The sequence below is a fragment of the Pteropus medius genome, unplaced genomic scaffold (genome assembly GCF_902729225.1).
Source record: "Pteropus medius unplaced genomic scaffold, Ma_sr-lr_union100, whole genome shotgun sequence".
Taxonomy (NCBI): domain Eukaryota; kingdom Metazoa; phylum Chordata; class Mammalia; order Chiroptera; family Pteropodidae; genus Pteropus; species Pteropus medius.
In genome coordinates this window covers 614304-636452 of record NW_024343578.1, presented here as the reverse complement: position 1 = coordinate 636452, position 22149 = coordinate 614304, and the positions used below count along the sequence as shown (strand labels likewise).

At 34.5% G+C, this 22149-nt stretch overlaps 1 protein-coding gene across 18 annotated transcripts in view; it reads right to left on the bottom strand.

Moving 5' to 3' along the window:
* The window catches only part of ERC2 (ELKS/RAB6-interacting/CAST family member 2), a 907956-nt gene that overhangs the window by 576790 nt on the left and 309017 nt on the right, over positions 1 to 22149 (bottom strand). For all 18 annotated transcript variants that reach the window (XM_039867403.1, XM_039867394.1, XM_039867401.1 and 15 more), the window contains exons 5-6: positions 21322 to 21477; positions 10160 to 10327 (exon numbers count right to left, since the gene is read on the bottom strand). In XM_039867403.1, the coding sequence (XP_039723337.1) occupies positions 10160 to 10327; positions 21322 to 21477 (324 nt within the window). The remainder of the gene's footprint in view (positions 1 to 10159; positions 10328 to 21321; positions 21478 to 22149) is intronic.

Sequence of the window (22149 nt, the reverse complement as noted above, 5' to 3'; positions counted from 1 at the left end):
ATTCCTACCAGATGTTGATTCACGGCTAGGAAAGTTTTCCCCATACATAACTGATAGAGGAGTTTTTTTCCTAATAGCAGCATTAACACATAAGCTAAGACAGGATATTTCCATACCTATCATGATGTGATATCTCATCTAATTCTCTCACTACACTTCCAATGACACAGGAGAGCACAACAGATCCAACAAGAACGTCAACTCTAATTGAAAAAAAGTAAAAATTTAAATAAATCAGTCAATTAATCAAAGAACAGATCCAACAAATATTTTGGAGTTCCTATACTGTGCTAGGCACTGCCCTCAGAGCTCATATACCCAAGTGAAAAAGCCAATGGATCACTTTCTTTAAGAAGCTTATATTGTGATGTTTTCTTTCTACATAAATATTAGGTTAATAAAGGGTTAAAATAAATACTCAAGTACAGCACATTAATGAAAACCCAGCAAGGCCACAATGTCTCTGAGAAATGAGATTATATTTTTGTGTCCTATACAACCTATATTAGAGATTTCATCCAAGAAAGTGACTCTTGAAAATTTTAAGATTTGTAAATGAAAAGAGCCCCAAGCATTAGAACAAGTTCTCTTGGTTAGGTACTTTCATAGGCTTACTCAGAGGCCTATTATACAGCCAAGGTCTTTATGGGGTTGTCTTTCAAGCAACCAACAGTCCACTAGATTGAATCTTCCATGAATCAATCCTAGTAGATACTCAAAGACAAAAAAGAACTACAAACAATTTTTAAACTTCTTTCAATAATCATATTATTGATAATGTTGGCAACATTTATCTCTTGTTAATTTTTGTATTCCTGGCACCTAGCACCATGCCTAACACACAGCAGATATTTTATAAATAATCTACTGACATCTAACAAAAAAGGTTATCAAAATTATACTGTATACTTAATTTTCATATCTTAGTGTTCTGTCTCTCTTACAGACACACAAGCACACACACACGCACAAACAAAAGTGCAAATATGATTAAATTTTTCCAAATTAAATCTTTAAAATTCATGTACATCTTTCCGCAAATGTACTCTTGGTTTTGGATGGGAATGAGGTTGAAGAGTTGACAAATGCTAAGGTTTAGATCTCTGGCAGTCCCGAGCAGCTATCCTGGTCACGCATTTCCCTTCTTCCTGTACTGCTCCCAGAATAACTGTCAAAGGTGGTCATTGCTAAGGAGAGAGCTGACCTTTCTGACACCTAGTTTTGCTGGCACTAGGCTAAGGTCTCACACTCAGTAAATGAGGAGTTCGATCTTCTCTTTTCCTTCACATTTGGCCAGATAGTAGTGACACAACTTAACGATCTGTCCAGTTTCAAATTAACAACTGCCAAGCAGCATTTTAGAGGCCAAGCATAATTCTATTATAATCATAGGGAAATATAAAATCACCTACATTTATAAATAAAACATTAAAAAATAATGCAAGAAAATAAATTTCATACACTTCAATATCAAAATACTTGCAATAAAAACAAACTCCTAGGATTAAAATAATCTTCATCAACACAATTTATTACCTCAAGGTGCATTTTTTTTTAATGAGAAGGAAAATATATGCCTATATGGAATAAATATCTGTATTCAATTTTAAAAAACAATAAAGTTCAATGAAAATGGGTAAAAGATTCTTGCAGAAGCCCTACAATTTAACTGCACTCTTTAGATTTTGGTTTGGTTTGTAAATATACACATAAAGAAACCCAACCACAGCAAATGTTAGCCTTTTTCCAAAGGAATTGGAGACAAGTGTTACAAATGTGGATCCAATGTCAGGAGAACATAATCACAATGTAAACTGGTTATTTCCAAATGGTGCCCCCCAGAAGGGAAAAAAATGAATGGAAGTACTTAATAAATTCTGTTTTCCATAAAATTCATACCAAAAAAAAAAAGAAAAGAAAAGAAAGAATGTGAGCTTGGAGGTCAGTGAGAGTTTTGTTGGCTTTCCCTCCTTCTAAATTCTGTCATCTCCTTTTTAAAGTGGCGATTCAGTTTCCCACAGATAGGACAGAAATACATTCTTTTTTTCCTGCAAATCATTCACTAGTAACCCTTACCAGTAGACGTGTACTTTCTCACAGACAATTGGCTAATGTGATATTGTCACTTACAGTTGCAGCTTAATACACTATAAACAATGCCTTTTTCAAGCTAAAGTAAAAACCAAAGTACTAATGATCTATTTCCTTTCCTTCAAAGAATATAAAGGGCTCTGACTCCATCTTTATACCCCAAAACAATGGATGCAGATTATGATAGGATTTAATGTATAAATTAAAATGATTCAGTTATCTTAATTACATTTTAGCCACACATGTCAAATAACATCACAAGGAGGAGCTAAAAAAAAAAAGGGGAGGAGGCAAATTCTTCTGTTTCACTAGAAAAATAAGTTGCTCAAAATAAGTTAACAATGGCTAAGAATTAGAAAGTTTTTGATTAAAAAAGGATTTTTATTGGAACACTTATAATGAGATCTGAGCTGCAGTAACAATATAAAATTGAAAGCAGAGTTACATACAAAACGAGTACTGTAAAATATCATTATTTTAGTACAATGGAAAATAAGGTGTTTGTGGTTTTACTCTATAAATTCTGTGTTGTCTGCTCATATGTATTCCTTCTTGGCCGTCTTCTGAATAGCCATTCTGATTTCCGAGTCCTTCAGCACTAGCATTTATTTGTGGTAGGGAGGAAGGGCAACCCGCTCAACTTTTTTCCTCCGTTTTATTGGCTTTTCAGGACTAATTCATGTCCACGTATCACGTTGGTGTTCGGTTACAAGGCAGACAATGAATTTTCCTAATCCATTTAGTGTGCTGACAGAGCTATGTTCACAATTTATAGAATTTCCTTTTAGACATCTAACTGTTTCACAGTTCATTAAGATTCTAACTGAACACCTGTGTTTATGAAGTAAAATCAATTTTATACTAAAAAGGTGTTAAATAAGGCATTCTCTGAAGGCCTGAACAACAATAGCAACAACAAAAGTATCAGACTCTTGACCTATAAAACAAAATAATGTCTGTAGCTACCTGCATCATCGTTTAGTAGGCAAAAAACTGCCATGGAACTGCAGGCAACAAACATACCACATTTTTATTCCTCCACAAGTCTTCATGTTTTACCTTAAGAAAGCAAGAGGATAGGGCTGCCTTGCAAAGTTCACCAAGATATCTAAACCTACAGAACAGCTAAAAATTTCAGGAAGTAAAATGGGGCCCCTTTAAACAATGTCTTCACTAACTAGATAGAAGAACATTTTCAGCATTCTGGGACCCACGAAGCCTGACCCTGGCTCATTTTTATGTGACCTCAAATTTTTCACATCATTAATAAAGAGAGAATCAAAACAAAGCCCACAGACATTAGGGGAGGGGAAAGTGTGTAGTTTCGCACTGCCATCATACAGACCCTCAAAATGAAAAGGGAAAAAAATAAAATGCACATAGCAGAGGTGGTGACCCCTATAACGACTGTGGTTCCTAACATTTTTTTTTCTACCGGTAATAAACCATTTTGCAGACCTCCCAATTGTGGCCACCATGATAGTTACAGCTTTTCAGGTTTATGTCTTTTTCTTGCAGTTAAGAGTGTTATCAATAAAAATTTCAAATGATGCCTTTCTCAGTCAAATAAAAACATTTAAAAATGTGAAGCCAATGACTGGATTAGAATGGGAAAATACAAGTGACACTAGGATTTTGTTTCGCATGTTTTTTTCACCAAGTCCCTTAATTTGTTAAAGAAATTTTTTGCAGGTCTTGAAAGTGAGACAATGCACCCTAGTTCAGCACTGGATAATTTGACAGTCTTAAAAGTTGGTTTTGTCATACGCAATCAACTTTTTTAAAAAGCACCTCATTTTTAAATGTGATTATGAAGGGCATTAAACAAAAGTCTGTCTCAGAAAAGACATTTCACATATTATTCTTTTCCCCCAGCTTTACTGAAGTATAATAGACAATTAGTTGCTCATATTTACATTGTACAATTCAATGACTTTTTCTTCAATTATAGTTGGCATACAAAAATATATTCATTTCGGTTGTACAACATAAGTGATTAGAGATCTATATAACTCACGAAGTGGTCACTCCACTAAATCAGGTATCCCTTTTCCCCATTACATATATTTTACAACATTGTTGACTATTTTCACATATTATTCTTGAATTGCTAAGGTGATTAAAGAGGACTATGGCAGGAGGTAAAACTGAAAACTGAAATTTTTGTTTAAAAGTAAAACAGCACTCCTTGTAAATCCCACCTTATATATTGTGGCAAATATTATTTCCATCCATTTAAAAAACTTTATTGTCAAAATATGTGAATTCAGGAGAAAGTTCCTTAAGTATCTGGAATAGTTTGCAAAGCCCTGAGTGAATGCATCTAGTCTCATAGTCCTGAGAGGCCACAAAGCATTCCTAACTCCTTTTCATGGTGACCTTTATACCCAAGAGTCCTAGCCTCACCTGGGGCAGAAGGCTTATCTTAATGGGAACAAACCAAGAAACAAGGACCCATAAAACTTGTTATATTCTCCATGTACCAACAACATTTTCATTGTCAAAAGTTTGGTTTTTATGATTATCTTGAAAACTGACAGCCCAAGTCTGCTTTCTGGTTGTTATCACACTGAATCATCTGTGACTCAGAGACCAAATATTGCTGCCATGGGCTCAGAAAACCTCCTCCTCCACAAGCACCTTGTACAACCTCCCTGAAAAAATGTTCATCACCATTTCTGTTAAAAAAAAATGCATTTAACTTTTTACATTACAAATGTATAATATGTGTACCATAGATAATTTAAAGATCACCTGAGTCTCCAACACAGAGAAAGCACAGTAAAAACAGTTTTCCCTTCCTTTTACTTTTTGTAAACTGTGCATGCATGTATGTATGAATATATGTGTATATACAATCATAAACATTTTTAAAGAAATAAAAACTAAATATTATACAATGAATTCTTCTAATAAAGTAGGATTCTAGACTTCTGCAAAATGTTACCCTCTTTAGAAAATGGGCAATACCCTCCAATATTATGGTCACAGTGCTACTGTTATTAAAACCATATTGTTACTATGAGGATTTAGGTCTCATAGTTACTCATTCTTATCCTCTTCGTAGCCAGTAAGTATTCTTGAAATACCCCCATGAACTCACCTGTTAAGACAGAATTATAAAACTTGCTATAGACTTTGCCATGAAAATTAAATGTGATAATGTATGTTATCTCCTTGACACAAAGGAAGCCCTTGATTCACTGGGACTCGTGGAAAGCACTAGATTTCCGGTTAAGAGTTCAGAGTTTGGGAACGCAGGCCCTATCACTCACTACTGTGTAACCTCGAACAAGTTACATATCCTCTCTGAACCTCCATTTTCTCATCTTAAAAAAGAGGTCATAATACCAACTTCATAAGTTATTATTCAAGTTTAAAATAAAGTATTACATTGAAAACACTTAACTACAGTTCCTAGAACTCAGTAGCCACAAGATACTCACTAGACATTTGGGCAATAAAATTAAATTAAAAAGTCCAAGACCAATAGTTCCTGAGATTATGGGTCCATCTTATCCACCACCTTGCACATCATAGATGCTCAATAAAATATTATCCAATAATATACCTCACTCATTCAGACAAGTCGAGAGAAGAGTCTGTCTGAAGAACAGTCAACTGAAGTATCTCTAAGTAGATGAGGTAACTCCTGAAATAATCAAGCCAGCAGAGTATCTGTAACCCCCTAAATAGCATTCCCTCTTTCAAAAAGAGCCAACCTGCTTGAGTGTGGACAAAATCTTAACATTATCAGAGTAATCACCTTAGTAATATTAGCCTTCCATTATAAGAGATATAAATGGACATTTCATACAGTTTGCATACCTTAGTTTGCAAAGGAGCTAAACATTTATTTCTTATCTTCTGTCCTTCTTTTGATTGTGTTTTTAAACAACAGAAGGAAGATGACATAAAATTAAGATTTTGTGTGGAATTATTAGTAACCAGTGATAATGAAATTGCTGAGTGCTTATGGTACTATAAATCAATTCTGTATCATATATCCATATACCCAATAGAATTTTGGCTGGATGAGGGCAGGAACTATATCAAGCACATAGTAATCATTCAGAAAATATGTGCTGAATGAAAAAAAATGCATGAAATTTATAGGGCAGGAATCTTTCATGTGAAACTTTTGGAAATGCTTCAGGGCATCTGTAAACTGCATGAAACTATTTACATTATTACATGTAAATATGAGTGTGTACGTGCTGAAGTAAATTTTTCTGGGAACAAGCCTATAAATTGCAAGATATTGTCTTCTACATTGATTACATTAAAAATGTAATGGACCATTCTATGGAACTGCCACTAACCTAACCAACAATTGTTGTTCCTGGCCTTCATGAACACAAAACCCTACATTCTTTGTTAATTAAAAGTATTTACCCTTAGACAAGTTTACTCTGACCCATTTGAAATAAAAATGAGTATAACAGCAAGCATTATATATAACTGTCATATAATATATCTTCCAGAAAACATGCAAAATAGTTGTCACGTCTGGCTGTTTGGAAACCATACTGGACTGGCAGAAAGTGTACTTGCCAGAAAATAGAAGGATCTCTCTTAATTTCGGGATAGAACAAAATAAATGGTACTTTCACAGTATCTTCATTTCTCTGTATAATTCTGAGACATAAATGACTCAACTGAAATATAAAAATTTGAGCTCAGTAAATGTAGACAACCAAAAATTCAAAGGAGACCCACAAAGGTAGGACACGGAGAATGGATGACAAGAAGTGAGGCAAAGTATTCCCCAAACATCCCTGATATACAATAGAAATAATAATAACAGCAATGATGATAATCAACAGAATTTAGAGCTAAAACCCTTTACGAGAGTTAAAGAACTTTTCACATAGATGCGTCAGGCTGGCACAATGCCATTTTATTGATCAAGACATGGAGGCTCAGAGAAATTCAAGTCTTATTCATGTCATAGTTATTCAATAGGGAGGCTGAAGTATGTCTACACATCTTCCTCTTCTAAATGCTGTGCTCTTCTTACATTTTACTTCGGATCATAAAATAATAGCTACGCCTATCTTCTTCCTAATTTCTGGATATTTTGTAATTATTTGTTGAAATCCAGAAAAATCAAGGTGCTAAAGAGAGCCAATTTATTATCTCTACTGCCACATAATTAATGTGTTGGTGGATGGGGATAAGCTGGCACATAAAAAACATCAAGAGAAGTAACAAAATAAAAAACTTGGCCTTGGGGTCCTTTGAAGCTATTTTAAAAAGTAAAAACTTATGTTAAGATCTATGTGGTGTATCCCTCTGGGTATAACTATTATTCTATTGATTTATTGCACACATGTCAAAGAGCATCTGGGCATCTGTACAAGTTAAAACAAACCAAGCCAAGCCACATAGCCACAAACCCAGACAACTTTCCTCCCACCCCTTGTCCCACTCTTCATTCTACCACCTTCCAAATGCAAATTCTTTGGTAGCAAAAATCTTCCTTACACAGATGAACTGTAAAGCCAGTGGCCTCTGTCATCTATACCATATTCTAAAAGAGAAGCCAAAGCCAGTTGATGGCACAATTTTTCCAGAGAAACCAGCAAGGTTCTTCCATTTCTGCTTTGAAAGCCCTCTTCTGCTTTGACAAAATCTATCAGGACTGACTCAGTAATCAAATTGGAAGGAGTTATCACAGTTAACCACCTCTAAGGATGAGCGCCATATCTTTCATATAAATTTAAACTCAAGTCTTTTGTCATGGGGCATAATGAAACATAACATATCTTACCTACTGAATATTCACTCACCCACTAAGGTAGGAAGACTCTTATTTCCCTCTGTTTCTCCAAGAACTGTGAAAATCACTTCAATGTATTTTATCCTGTTGTCAAAAATTCTTTGCTAAGATTAGAGCGAATTTTAACCTAAACTGCTTCCTCTAAGACATGGACATCATTGGGTAGCTTCTTTCTCTATTTTCATTCACAAAGATCTTAAAAGAAGAAAAAAGGCAAAAGAAAATTCTTTGGATGTTTCTAGCTGATAAAATTATTAATCTCACACTCCCAACTTCAAAGCAGCAGACTAAAACATCACCTCACTTTCTCTGCAGATGGAGAATAATTTTTTCTACTTCAAAGCACCACCTCTTTATTAGATCATTTTAATTACTGAACATGAGATAGAAGCTATCCACATAATGTCATCACTATCTTTTTCATGAAACATACATAGGTCTAATTTGGAATTCATTAATTCAAGAGAGGTAAAACACAGAGGAGAGAATAAGAAAAGGGAAACGAGCTGGGGAACACAGTATTCATTAGTGCAAGGTAGTGAGAGAAAGGAAATAAGGCCTTTCCAAGTTGACTTTTCTCATTCTTTCCTTTTAGAGAGGATCCATCAAGAAGCCTGACTGCCTGTTTGGGCAAAACCTCAATAGACTACCTTGCTTCCTAAATTTCCTCCTGCCCACTACACAGCAGCACAATCACACTAACTTTATTAGTAATGTTGGCATGACTGCCATCTTAAGACAACTGTGAGTATAATCAGTTGCTTTGTGAATAACCAATGTGGAAAAAAACCTGTACTCTGGAACGAGGGTCAGCAAACTATCTGGCCCACTTCAGAGTAAGACTGTTAGAGAGAGGTCAAGCTAGACATATTCCGATTCCCACTTTCCCAACAAAATCACAATGCCATGAGTTAGCAAACTTTTTCTGTAATGACCTAAGAGTAAATATTACCAGTTTTGTGGGCCATACAGTCTCCATTGCTACAAATTCTGCTGTTATAGCAGGAAAGCAGTCAAAGGCAACTGTAATAAATGAATATGAATGTGTTCTAATAAAACTTTATTTACAAAAACAAGCAGAGGGCAGGATTTGTCCCACGCGTCAGAGTTTTCAACCCCTATTCTAGACAAGTGCCAAATGGTGGAAATGTTCTATAGCTGTGCTATCCAATACAGCAGTCATTAGCCACACGTGACCATTAAATACTTAATATGTGGCTAGTGTGACTAAGGAACTACTTTTTAAATTTTACTGAATTTTAATTAATTTAAATTTGAATAGACGCATGTGGCACCTCGGCTGAGGGTACAGACTTATTTATTGATTGGGCCATTAACTCCTAAGGAAAATCCAAATCTCTCCACAGACCCAAAAATATATACATGCAAAGACATGGCTCAAAAGCACAAAAGGGAACATGCATCTCAATTAGACTGTTTTCTCCTAAAGTGATCCTCATAACATACTACTTCAACACAAAAATCAGAGATTCACCACATTCTTTACTATTGCCTACATGTAATAATTTATTTTCTGTCAACTATTTTATTAATGCAATAACTAGCTTGTGTTTTGTATTCTTTAGCAGGCCCAAAAATATAATCCAATGAAGAAAAGCCAAGAAATAAAACAGTAACATATATTTGTTTTTCTTCTAAGTATGAATAAGAAATAACAAACCAACATTTCCTTTTAAAAACTCACAGAATACCAACTGTCTTCAATGGGCAAAAGAATCTTGAAAATTGAGGATACTCCTCAGGAAGTAAGAAACCTTTGGAACTGTGGGTGCCAGGAGGTAGAACTATACAGATACACAGCAAAAAAAGGTAGATGACATTCTGACTTTTTACATGATTTTCGATAAAACTAAAACTATTCAAGACCCGATTATTTATCTGTGCCTCCCACATCCAAAAAGCTCTGAAGAATGAAAAAAAAAAATTCCCAAGTATGAAATAAAGTCCTTTAGTGGTACAACCTGACACAAACTGACAAGAGGTTAACTATATAGTCTTTATCCTACTTTAGTGTGAATTTTTTTTTTCTACAGAAATATCCATGTGTTTGCTTATTGGGTATTGCTGCAACCCCACTGGGAGTGTTATACGATCCATGATACATGCAATGGGTCTTACCTTTCCAAAATCCCCCAAATATATGATATCCAAAATACATCTGGCCCCAAGGGTTTGGATAAGGTATCTTCTAAAGAAAGCGATTCAGGTAGGACATTTTTTATCAACTCAACATCTGCTGCACGGAATCCTGAGACAGTTCCTTACCTCGGTCTGAAGGATGGCAGCCCTCTGTTCTTTGGCAGTAAGCGACTCTTTAAGCACTTCAATGTGTTGCTTGCAATCTGAATTTTGATTGCTAAGGGTTTCAAGCTTTGTTTGTAAGGCAAGAAGTTCTGACTCCTTCTTTGAAAGTTCCTGTTTCAGCTGATCAATCTGTAAAACAGCAAAATTTTAAGAAATCAGAAGCTGCAGCTCCTACTCTCTACATTTGGGAACTACTGATTTCTCTTAATTTTCAACAGCCAATGATCGTTATTCCAACAAGGCAAGCTATGAGTTTACTTAAAAACATGGCCCTGGGAGTCATACAGTCTTTGGTTTCTGGGGAGGCTCTGTAAAAGTGGCCTAGAGTATAGAAAACAGGAAAGGTACGGTCAGCCGATTGCCTTCCACCTTCCACCCCACTGAAAACAAAGGTTCACAGTAGAATAAAGGCTTCCTGGTCAAACCTACTATTCATCCATGAAATCAAAACGTCTATTTGCCATGGTCCTTAGAAGATCCAATAGAGAGCTAATAAAGCTAGTTAACTCACAACATAACCTGGACCTTCTATGCTATTCCACAGGGCATCATTTAACAAAAGAGAATATTCACCCCCTCAAAAAGTAAGCATTGAGGGTTTTGTTTTGACTTATATTAAATAGTGAGAAAACATAAAATAATATAAATATATATAAAGTATTTTTAAAAATACAAGAAATATCCAGCACCCAATTCGCCAAAAAAGATCATTAGAATTACCTATTCCAACCCATTTTTCTTTCCCCCTTCAGAAATAATTATCACTTTAAATTTTGTGCTTGTCATTTTTTTGCTTGTCTTTTAGTCTTACCATATATTTTTACATCTGTAAATAACATATTTAATTTTGCATCTGTAAATATACTATTTAGTTTTGAATACTATTTAGGTTTGTATTTGTGCTATGTATGTTTTTTTAGCACTCTACTTTTTTCTACATAATTTTGTCTTGAATATTATATCATATTATTGTATGTGCAATTTATTTTTATTGAAGAACAGTATTCCATTGTTAAGACTTAACTACAATTTATTTGTCCATTCTGCTGTTCATAGACATTTGAATTTGTTTCCAGGTTTTTTTGCTATTACAGAAAGTGCTATTCTGAACATTCTTATACACATCACCTGGTACACATAGCAAAAATAATCTAGGAGTTAAATTGCCGGACCACATAGTATGCACATATTTAACTTCACTAGATAAGACAAAAATATTTTCCAAAGCAGTTATATTAATGTTCATAGTGTTAAGCACTGTGCAAGTGTGCTAACCACTCTACATTTTTGCCAATATCTTTTATCACTAGCCAGTCTGATAGGAGCTGTGGCAGATGATCTTCAAAGTTATCTGTCATCAGTTTCTTCCTACCTGTACACACATGCTGCTCCTCATAACTAGAGGTAAAGTCTATTTAACCTCCTCTTGAATCTGGGCTGGACTGTGACTTGCTTCTTTCTGCAAGCTGAATGCAGCAAAAGTGTCAAGTATTCCTGTTCTGACCCCAGCCTGTAGAAAGAATGTCAGTTTCAGCTTCCTGCTGGAAGCCAGCCAACATATTAAAAATCCAGTTATCCTCCAACATGTGCTGTAAGAAAGCACATGTGGCTGGTATAGCCACATAGCAGGCCAAGACAGAGAGAGGGGCCTGCTAGAAATATGGTGGCTCCTTCTTTTTATTCCTGGTCTTAAGGGGAAGAATTGCAGTGTTTCATCATTAAGTTAGATATCTGCTTTAGCTTTTTATAGGTGCTCTTAGGTTTCAGAAAGTTCCCTTTTATTACAACTTTGGCAATGGTCTTTTTTAATCATTATAGAATGTTTAATATTATCAAACATTGTTCTGCATCTCATGATTTATCATATTTTTCACTTTTAATGTTATTGTAATGAATTACACAATAGATTTTTAAAATATTAACCTCTCCTTGCATTAGCATGAAAAACTTCACTTAGTCATAATGTATAATATTTTTTATATTTTAATGGGTGTAACTTGCTAATATTTTGTCAGGATCTTTTATCTATGTTTATGGGTAAGGTTGGTATGTAATTTTCCTATCTTGTGCTGTCTTGGTCAGGTTTTAGTCTTCTAAGTAGGAAGTGTTCCTTTTTATAATGTGTTCTGAAATGATTTGTATTAAATTGAAATTTTTCTCATCAAGATTCATTAGACATAACTAGCAAAATTATCTGGAGCTGGTATTTTCTCTTTCCAAAGACCATTACTTACTCCATCCATCTTTATTGATTATAGGAATATTTCTGTTTCTAATTATTAGAGCCAATTTTAAAGATTTTTTTCTCCCTGGGAATTTTTAATTTCATCTAAATTTTCACCTTTATCAGCAAGAAATTTTCATAAGACCATTTAGCTTTTGTATCTATGGCATCTATGATTATATCTTCTTTTTCATTCCTAATAGAAATCAAGAAAAAGGGAGTAAAAATAAAGAATTTTTCTTGATGAATCTCAGCAGAGAGGCATGTCATCTCAACTGGCTCCTCAAAGAGCCAATTTTGACTGTGTTGATCATTCAACATTTTTATTTTCTATTTCATTAGTTTCTGCTCTTACTTTTAAATTATTTCATTCCTCCTACATTTTTGGATTTCTTATGTTTTCTTTTCCTAACTTATAAAATTAGATGCCTATCTCACTAATTTTCAGCCTTTTTTCTTTCAATATGGAATAAGCCTGAAGACTATAAATTTCCCTGTATCATTTCAGCTCAGTCCCACTAGTTTGATATGTAGTATTGATATTATTGTTCAGTCCTAAATATTTTCTAATCTCCATTATTTATTCTTTAACCCATGAATAATTTAGAAGTATGCTTCTTAAACTCCAAATACATGCATGTTTCCTAGTTATCTTTGTGGTTTTATTTCTTACTTGCTTTGTGAATAGAGAACATGGCATGTTTGATACTAATCATTGGAAATTTGGTGTATCTTGTTTTATGATACAGTATGTGGTCAGTTATCATAAATGCACTTTGTATACTGTGTGCTTGAAAAGAATGTATCCAATTATTGTTTGATGTAATATTCTATATATGTGCATGGCATTTGATAACACTTTTAATTGAGTAGTTTAAGTCTTCCTTATTTTGATCTTTTAATCTGCTTCATCTTTATGTTAATTATTTAAGGATGGGTTAAAAATATTCACTCTAATGGTGAAATAATGAATTCTTCCATGTAGTTTTGCCAGTTTTTTAGCTCTAAAAATGGTTTCTTTGCCTTAAAGTCTACAACAACTTCCTTATGGTTAATATTTGGCTAGCATGTCTTTTTTGTTTCTAACTTATCTTTAACTTTATGTTGCAGATATCTCTTGTAAATAGCATATACCCATATTCTTTTATCCTGTCTTATAAATTTAAGTGGAGCGTTTATTATCATTACAGATATATGTGATTTTATTTCGACCATCTAACCTTGTGCTTTCTATATGTACTACCATTTCTATTCTTTCTTGTTTTGAATGACTTTTTTCTCATTCTATTTTTTACCTTTACTAATTTCAAAGTTGTACTTTTATTTATATTTATTTCATTTGTTTATGGTATTTATTTCTAATCTTTAGATTATCCTAGGAATTATAACACGCTTGGATTTTTAACTTATCTAAGTTTAAATTCAATTTATATGTTTATCTTCTTTCTGAATAATATAAGGATCCTGAGATACTTTAAATCCAGTTACCACTCTCTTCACCTACACATTACTGTTGTTGTGTACTTTAGTTCTTTCTTCTTTTGTTTTTAACTTATCATTATTATTTTACAGTTCATGCTTGTTTAGATTTACCCCCACATTGTCAATATATTTGTTATTTATCCTTGCTTCTCAGATATTCCATAAGAAATCTCCTTTTGCCTGAAAAGTATCATTTAAAATTTCCTTTAGTGGAGTTCTGTTGGAGGCAAACTCAATTTTTGCCTAAAAATTTCATTCTTTTTTTTTCCTTGAATATTGTTGCTACGTATTAAAAGTAATTTTCTAAGGTAAGAGATACTTTTTCTCAGCACAATAAGGATTTTATTCCACTATCTTCTGATTAACATAAGCTAATAAGAAGTCAAGCTATCATTACAATTTTACTCCCTTAAAGGCAGTGGTCCTTTTTTTCATTAGCTGAATTTTTAATAGCTTTATTGGAATATAATTTACATGCCACGTAATTCACCTAAAGAGTACAGTGATGGTGTTTAGTATATTCACAGTCTGTGCAATCACAACCACGGTAAAATTTTAGAACATTTTTATCATCTCAAAAGAAAACCTTGTAGCCAGTAGAAATGACTCTCCATTCCCCATCTTCTATCCTGAACCCAAGGCAACCAATAATCCACTTTTTATCTCTATGGTCAGGCCTATTCTGGGCATTTTATATAAATAGAATCATACAATATATGTACTTTGTGACTGGTTTCTTTCACATTACACAGTGTTTCAAGGTTCACTCATGCTATAGCAGGTATCAGTACTTCATTCCTTTTTATTGTTGAATGATATGTCGCCATATGAATATATCACGTTTTGTCTATCTAAGTGAGATTCCAACCTTCAGAAGTGTTTAGGATATACAATTTACTAGAAAGATTTGGTAGTGGCTGGCCAGAAGATAGTCTTGAGAATGATCCTTAGTATGCTTAAAAGTTCACTGGGAGAGAATCATGACTGATTATCAACATGCTCTCAGTATGTGTGAGCAGGTGGCAACATTGCTCAGGTACACACAATCCATGAACTACATTATTATTGTTGTAATTTAATGATTTGTTAGTCTGACTATTTTTATCTGGAACAAGAAGTACTCTCAATTTCTCTTTCTCTCTCTCACCTTCCATCCCTGACTCCCCTCCTCCCTCCCTCATACAATAGAATATAAATAAAAAGAAGAATATTCACGATTAGACGTATCTAAAATTATTTTTGATAATTAAATCTGCTGTGATCAGTACTCTTCTCAGGGGCGGGGAGGTGGGTATGGCCCCAAATCACATGTTGTTGTACCTGACAGCATAGTATATAGTTGATTCCACATATGAAACTGATTCATCTGAAAATAAAGCTTAAAAATTTTCAACTCTACATGCCTAAGCAAAGATGATGTTTATAGTGAAAAAACTGATTTGTGCTAATTTCTACAAATATCAGAGTAGAAATCTAGCGTGGGAGTTGGGTATTGAAAAAGGAATTTGAATTACATTAACTCGATCAATGGAATGGTATTTAATAGAAAGGAATAAGATGGCAGGTTCTCATATGCCTACTTTATTCAATAAAAATAGATTGATAAAGATAAAACTATTTCAGTCTATAAATATTAAATAGGCAGTTGCTTTAAATAGCTTTCAGACTATCACTGCCATGAGGTAAATTTTAAATAAATATTTTATGCAGACAATAACAGAAAAAGGCTTTTCTAAGGGGAATATAGTTGCTGGGTAAAAAATCATATTCTTCCATAAAAATATGCCTTTGGCTTCTTTTATAGCCATAAACTCAATAAAAATGGAAAGTGATGCAATCGTACATATATGAGAACTGAGGCCGGGGGAAGGTCTGTCTCCGTGATGGCAAGAAGAAAGCCAATCGGAATTACATCACATGCTTTATATGAAGTCCATGTGGACATCAGACACACTTCATCTCGTCTGAAAGTTCTTCCACCACTTAAGTCTGTGACACAACCAACACCCTGAAAAAACTACTCTGCCAAGTAAAACAGCTTCTTTTTCACTGCAGATACAACCCTCATGTCTAGAAAATGATATGCTTATTATCATGCAGTTTGGGTTATGAGGATTGTAATCCATAGGAGGTTAATAAGAAAACGTGTTACAAATTAAAATAAAGGGGGCGATCTAAGACGGTAGAGTGGCGTCTTTGGCAAACTATGAAAACACACTGAGTGGCTAATATAGAAATACTTGGATCAGCAGATGAAAAATGTATTAGACCAAGAACAATGCCTCGTACAGAAAAGGAGATGCTATCTTTCTTTCCCTATCAGAAAAACAATTATTTATGTTACATTCCATTCTTAAAGGCTTAACAGTACTCCTGAAGGTAACTCATGCTTTCATGGCCTCTTAGTTCTGCTCTCACAGTCTGACTCCTCTAAGCCTTCTGAGTTGGGGTAAAAAATGGAGTTTCAAACCGGAAGTATTGCACAGCTCAGGAGGTCTCCCAGAGTCTCAGTTCTCAGGGGCAATGTACATATGGCAAAGGGCTTGTAAGATGCAGGAATTTCTACCCTGGCAGACTACATCTAGTATTCCTGCCTAGCACAAGCTGAGATTCTGAGCTCCGCTTTTATACTTTTGTAATTCACCTTCCAGCTTCTAAAAATGTTACAACACGGGTTTTTTATCATATCATATTTATAAAAGCAATTTAGGTCTTCTCTGCTACTTAATTTAATTACAGAGCTTTCAAGAGGCCCTACCAGTCCCAGCCATCTGCTCAGTATCAAAATGGAAGTGCACACCCTTTCAGGTGGCTATTAAGAATACTTCCTTTCCCTCCAACCTACTTGCTTTATTCATCTAAATAATTAATGCAAGCAGCATTTCCTGCTCATACCACAAGTTACATTGTTTCTATGTCAAATTTTCACTGAAAATTTTAAAATCATCTATTTCAAGATATTTCTGCATCTAAAAATGAGTTTGTATTATTAGCTGCCTTTATTATCTACTAGGAGCAAATCATTACATATTGAGACTGAAATGGATTTGAGATCATGCCCTATTCATGAAGAGGAATCAAATGCTGAGTCAATTTTATCACCAATGGATCGTAAAAAATAATTTTTAGCTAAATATTTTAAAAATATAAGCAAATGAAAACATAAGTATGTGAACAATTTTAGGAGCTTTCTTTCATGATCAGGTTTAATTTTTTATCCTATCTTTTTTTTATTTTAAAAATAGTAAACTTCCAAGTAATCATGATAAAACACACTTTGGATCTCTGTTAAATATTCAGATCAAAGAGCACCTTCAAGCCTAGTCTTTCTGAAAAATGCTCATTCTGAGAGTGCCCCTCCAAAGGACCCTGGATCGCTTTTAAAAGCTTTCTACATGTTCATTACAAACAGCAACAAGAACTAACGATATTTGGATGCAATTTCAGGCTTGGTTTCCAAAGAATTCGACTCCCCTCCTTATGCAGCATTTCATCAGAACTTCTGAAATGCTCTACCATGACTCTTTGAGTCTTTTGAAACCATTAAAACAAGTTTGTAAAGTCAACTGTCTCAGCCTCAAATCTAGCATTTTCTGCTAGTTCGTATCCAAAGTCATTTTCTGATTTCCATTTCTAAAACTGCCTCCATAAACCTCATGAGTTTAACAATTACTTATCCATTTCTCAAGTAAGTTTCAGAGCCTCTAGGTTTTTGCAATTTAAATCAAATGTTTCTTTTCTTTTTTTGGAAAACGTGCCATTTCACACAGACTTGAGTTCTTCATACTCCTTTATCTGTGTGGAGTTGGGCGTGGGATGGTATCTTTACTCATCCTTTTAGATTTGCTCTGGCATCGATCAAAGTTTGCATTCTTCACCAGACCTGTTATTGCTGTTTTGCCAATCTGACTATTTAGACAAAAAACACTAATTCTAAACCTAAACAACCTGCATTGCTCCAGCCAGAAGGGAATTCTCATAAAATCATCAGGGTAGTTTTTGAGTATATTTCCTACTTTCTCAACTAAGTGGTCAGTATGAGGGAGCTGGAAATACTTTGAACATGCACTACTTTCGGTGCCCCCTCAGTAGCTAGCTCAGTGCCATGTGCTAGAAACAATTAGTAAGTCTATGCAGACTGCAATATTCAAACTCCACCAATGACAGCTCTATGTATACAACTCTGCAAAATGGACAGAGTTCAAGAGACACCAATGGTAACATTAAACAATTGTTCTGTCGATGTATGTAACCAACTATTGCAAAAATTAACTCCTCAGATATCTGTGATGATTTTGACAAGCAATATATTCATATAAACCTTGTAGAAAAAATATTCAAATGGGCCACAATGGGCCATGAAATACACTAGTGATCCAATTTTAGAGGCTATCAATCCATGCTCTAAAATTTAACAAGTTTTATGATAAATGTTTTACCCAGCTGGAATCAGTTCACACAGCCTAAGGGATCTCACAAAGCACAAAACACAAGCACTCGAGACTAAATGCTTAGCAATAGCTTTGTCTTAATAGATTTGCTCAGCCATTCCTAGGCTTAAATATGAAATCAAGCTTCCCTCTCAAAGTAGAAGAAAAATAAGTAACTGAAGTAATGGTACGAAGTATGAGCAATAAATAATATGGTTCAATCCAATAAGAACACTTTTTCAATGGAGACGGTATAAAAAACTAACTCATACTGGTACTTTTTGGGTAATTTTTATCAGTCTATATGGGATATCTGAATGACATTATAAGAACTCATTTTTAGAAATCCATTTTTCCCCATTAGTCTAATTACACATTCTTATTATAGTTGGTTATACTTCTTCGATAATAATGGGCATAACTATTAGCTATGTGAAAATAAACAAAAACCTCATTTAAAATGGAACGGCGAAGCTAGAAAACTCGAAGGCACATGCCGCTCAACTGACCCCAACATGAAGACACGGACCTCGCATCTCCCACAGGAAGTGATAGCACTTTACTACTACAGGAGGAGGAAGAGGATTCCTCCTCCCGCGGTAACAGCTCAGCCAATGGGAGGCTGCCATAACTCAGCCAATGAAAAGTCACTGTACTTCTGAACTTCCAGTTTCCTCCAATGGACACTTCCTTTACAACAGCCCTCCCTCAAGTCGGTAAAATTCCCACTTTCTTCGTCTGTACAGTCTGCACTTCTGGGGGTGTAACTTTAGACTCCACCTCCTGAATTGTAATTCTTTGTTGTTCTTGAATAAATTCATTTTGCTGAAGAAATAGCTGGCTGTGTATTTGTTAAAGGTCAACGGCTATGTTTTTGAGCTAGGCACTTTAACTATATTATTTCATTTAATCTTTTGAGTCACTCTCTATGATTGGTGGTGGTGTCCCTATTTTATAAAAGAGGAAAGTGTGGTTGAGTGACTTAAGTCATTCCCCAAGGTCATGCAGCTAGCAAGGGCAGGCTAGAGATTTGCTAGAGTCTGCTTTAGTCTTCAGCCTTTACCTTGTACTCAATTAAGACTCTCCTCAAACATTCTTCTGACCAGACCACTTGGAACCCTTCGAAGTAACTAGCCATTAAAAGTTAAAACTAACTCAAGGATTGATGGTCTCTCAGACAACCGTGAGCCAACAAAGGTTATGACTTAACTTGCTGAAGACCATATAAATATTTTATTTACTTGGACAGAGTCCATGGTGAGGGTTAAGTTTACAAATTCATGGCAGTTTCATTTGTAGAAGAGGCTTGACCTATCTCCCACCATTCAAATGAAAGAGTAGGGAGGAAAAGTTAACCTAAAACAATAATTTCCCCCAAACTTCATGAGTTCACTCATATCTGTGCCTCTGGTCTTCATTCCGAGAGATTTGATCATTGTCTGCAGGCCACCCTACTACTGTGCTTGCTGCACCTCAGCTCAACAATCTGAGAAAGAAGGACTGTAAAAATGAAACCAGAAGGCAAGGCTGAGCAGCAAAACCCATTCTGCATTTTGTGGCAGTCCCTGAAAAGAAAAGGTTAGAGTCAGATCCACTAGACATTATCCTTCTCATATCTCCACTCCTTGTCCCAAAATTTTAGTCATAATCTCAACATCAGCTTACAAATGGAAAATTGGCATAAGTAAGCACGGTTTTTGTTTTTTACCCCCCAGAGGAAAAAAAACGATGTACACATAGGTACACACACATACATATATGGAGAAGTAGATGTCAGATATTATTAGTTCCCCATAATTTGCAAATTTTCTGCAATGAGTATGCATTTATTTCACAATAGATAAAAATCATAACCGTCATTTAAACATTTTTTTCTCCCTACTCCCACTGCTTTCTCGCAGAAGTCTGTATTACTTGCAATTCTGCTGCATATTATAAGGCAAGAAACAAGAGTAAAACCTAGAACAAGAATGAGAAAATTTAAGAGCAAGTGGTAGAAAAAAATTTTTTTAATTGGTGTGGTTATAATTTACAAAAGCAAAATGGTTTAAAGAGAGGAATAAATAAAAGCACCTCAAAGTCTCAAAAGACCTATTTGGGGCTAGTCATAAATTTAATAATTATGCATTTGTAAAAACAATAGATATTCAGGTGCCTGGTCCATTTGTAGCCCAGTTTAATTTCGAAATAAGCCAAATTCTTTAAAACTGGCAACAGTAAAATAAATTAATGGAAAGATTTACTAAAATAATATCTTATATTCCATAGCAACATAATAATAATAATCACTGTCAACAACAATGCCTAGCATTTACTGGATTAAGTGCTGTAAATGCTTAATCTCCTGGAACTGCCAAAGAACCCAATGATATAGGTACTTTTCTTTTTCTTATCCTTATTTCATAAATGAAAAAACTGAGGCTTAGAGAGGTTGAATAATGTGTGCAAGTAGCAGCATTGGGACTCAAAATCACGTCTGTCTTAAAAGAATATGCTAAAACCAAAATGTCTTCACACCATTGCGATCAGTCAAATTGGCTTCTAAGATCAACACCTTTTGAGAAAATCGCCTTCTAGGGATGGACGAAAATTTTGGCAAATATAGAAACTTTAAAAAAAAATAGCTAACTTATGAAAACTCATGAAATTGGGAAGATAAAAGACTATTAAAAATAAATGTTAACCCCAAGACAGAGAGAGACCAAAGAAACTTTTTAGAAAATCCTGAACCTTTAGTGAGTAGAAATTCTACCAAAGATTTTCCTTGATTTCCTTTGGAACCTATGCTTCTGAACTAAAAATGTTTGCATTCTTCTTTAGTGTTCATATATTTCATGATATCACATAAAACCTCCTTCTGGTGGTGCCTCTTCTGGCCCTACCATCGAAGAGATTGATTAAGGTAGTTATTTAGGAAAAGTACGTATGTAAACCATAACTTTCCAGCCATACTAAGAGTATAAAAGTTTAATAACTCTGGACCATACCTTGGTTTTCATGAACTTGGAGTGACTTTTGTAAACCTCTATTTGTTTGATTTCTTCTTCACGGTCCTCAGTGTTAAGTACACCATTGGCTTTTAACATCTGAATCTCATCCTCAAGATCCCTTATATTTCGCTCCAATGAAGCAATTTTTGTGTCCTATTGATAAAAAAAGAAAAGAAAAGAGAAAAAGAAAAAAGAAAGAAAAGGAAGAGAGAGAGAGGAGAAAAAGAAAAAATATTCAGTATCATTGAAACAATTTCAGAAAGCAATTTTGGTAGTGACATATTAACTATGGTGTAGACATAGCCCTGAATTCGGAACAATTTTTTTCACTTCTGAGGCTCATTTGTGAGATTCTTTTTGAAGCTCTCAATAAAGATCGTGTCTTAATACAACAGAGTGTTCCCTAGATATGTTTGTCCAATATCTAGGAATCAATTTATCAAAGCAACAGTGATAAAAAGTGATCTAAACTGTTAAAACTTAAAAATGATTTAAATGGACAAATTTATGATTTAGGACATAGTTTACCAGTGTATATTCTTGGGTCTACTTGTAAACACAAAAACGGTTTGTTCATGTGTATATTATGTGGCTGGTTTTAGAAGGCATGCTTGGAATTTGACTGTGAGTGAAAAGGAAATTAAAATCTACTAATGGGAAAAAGGATTCTCATCTAATATATAGACAGAAGTGAAATTAAGTAACTGAAACTTGACTTAGTATGACTGATACACTAAATATTAAAAATTTATAGCAACTGGAAATAATATATCACAATGTCATAATTTATTTGGCAACCAGTCAGCTCCCTGCATGGCAAAAAAA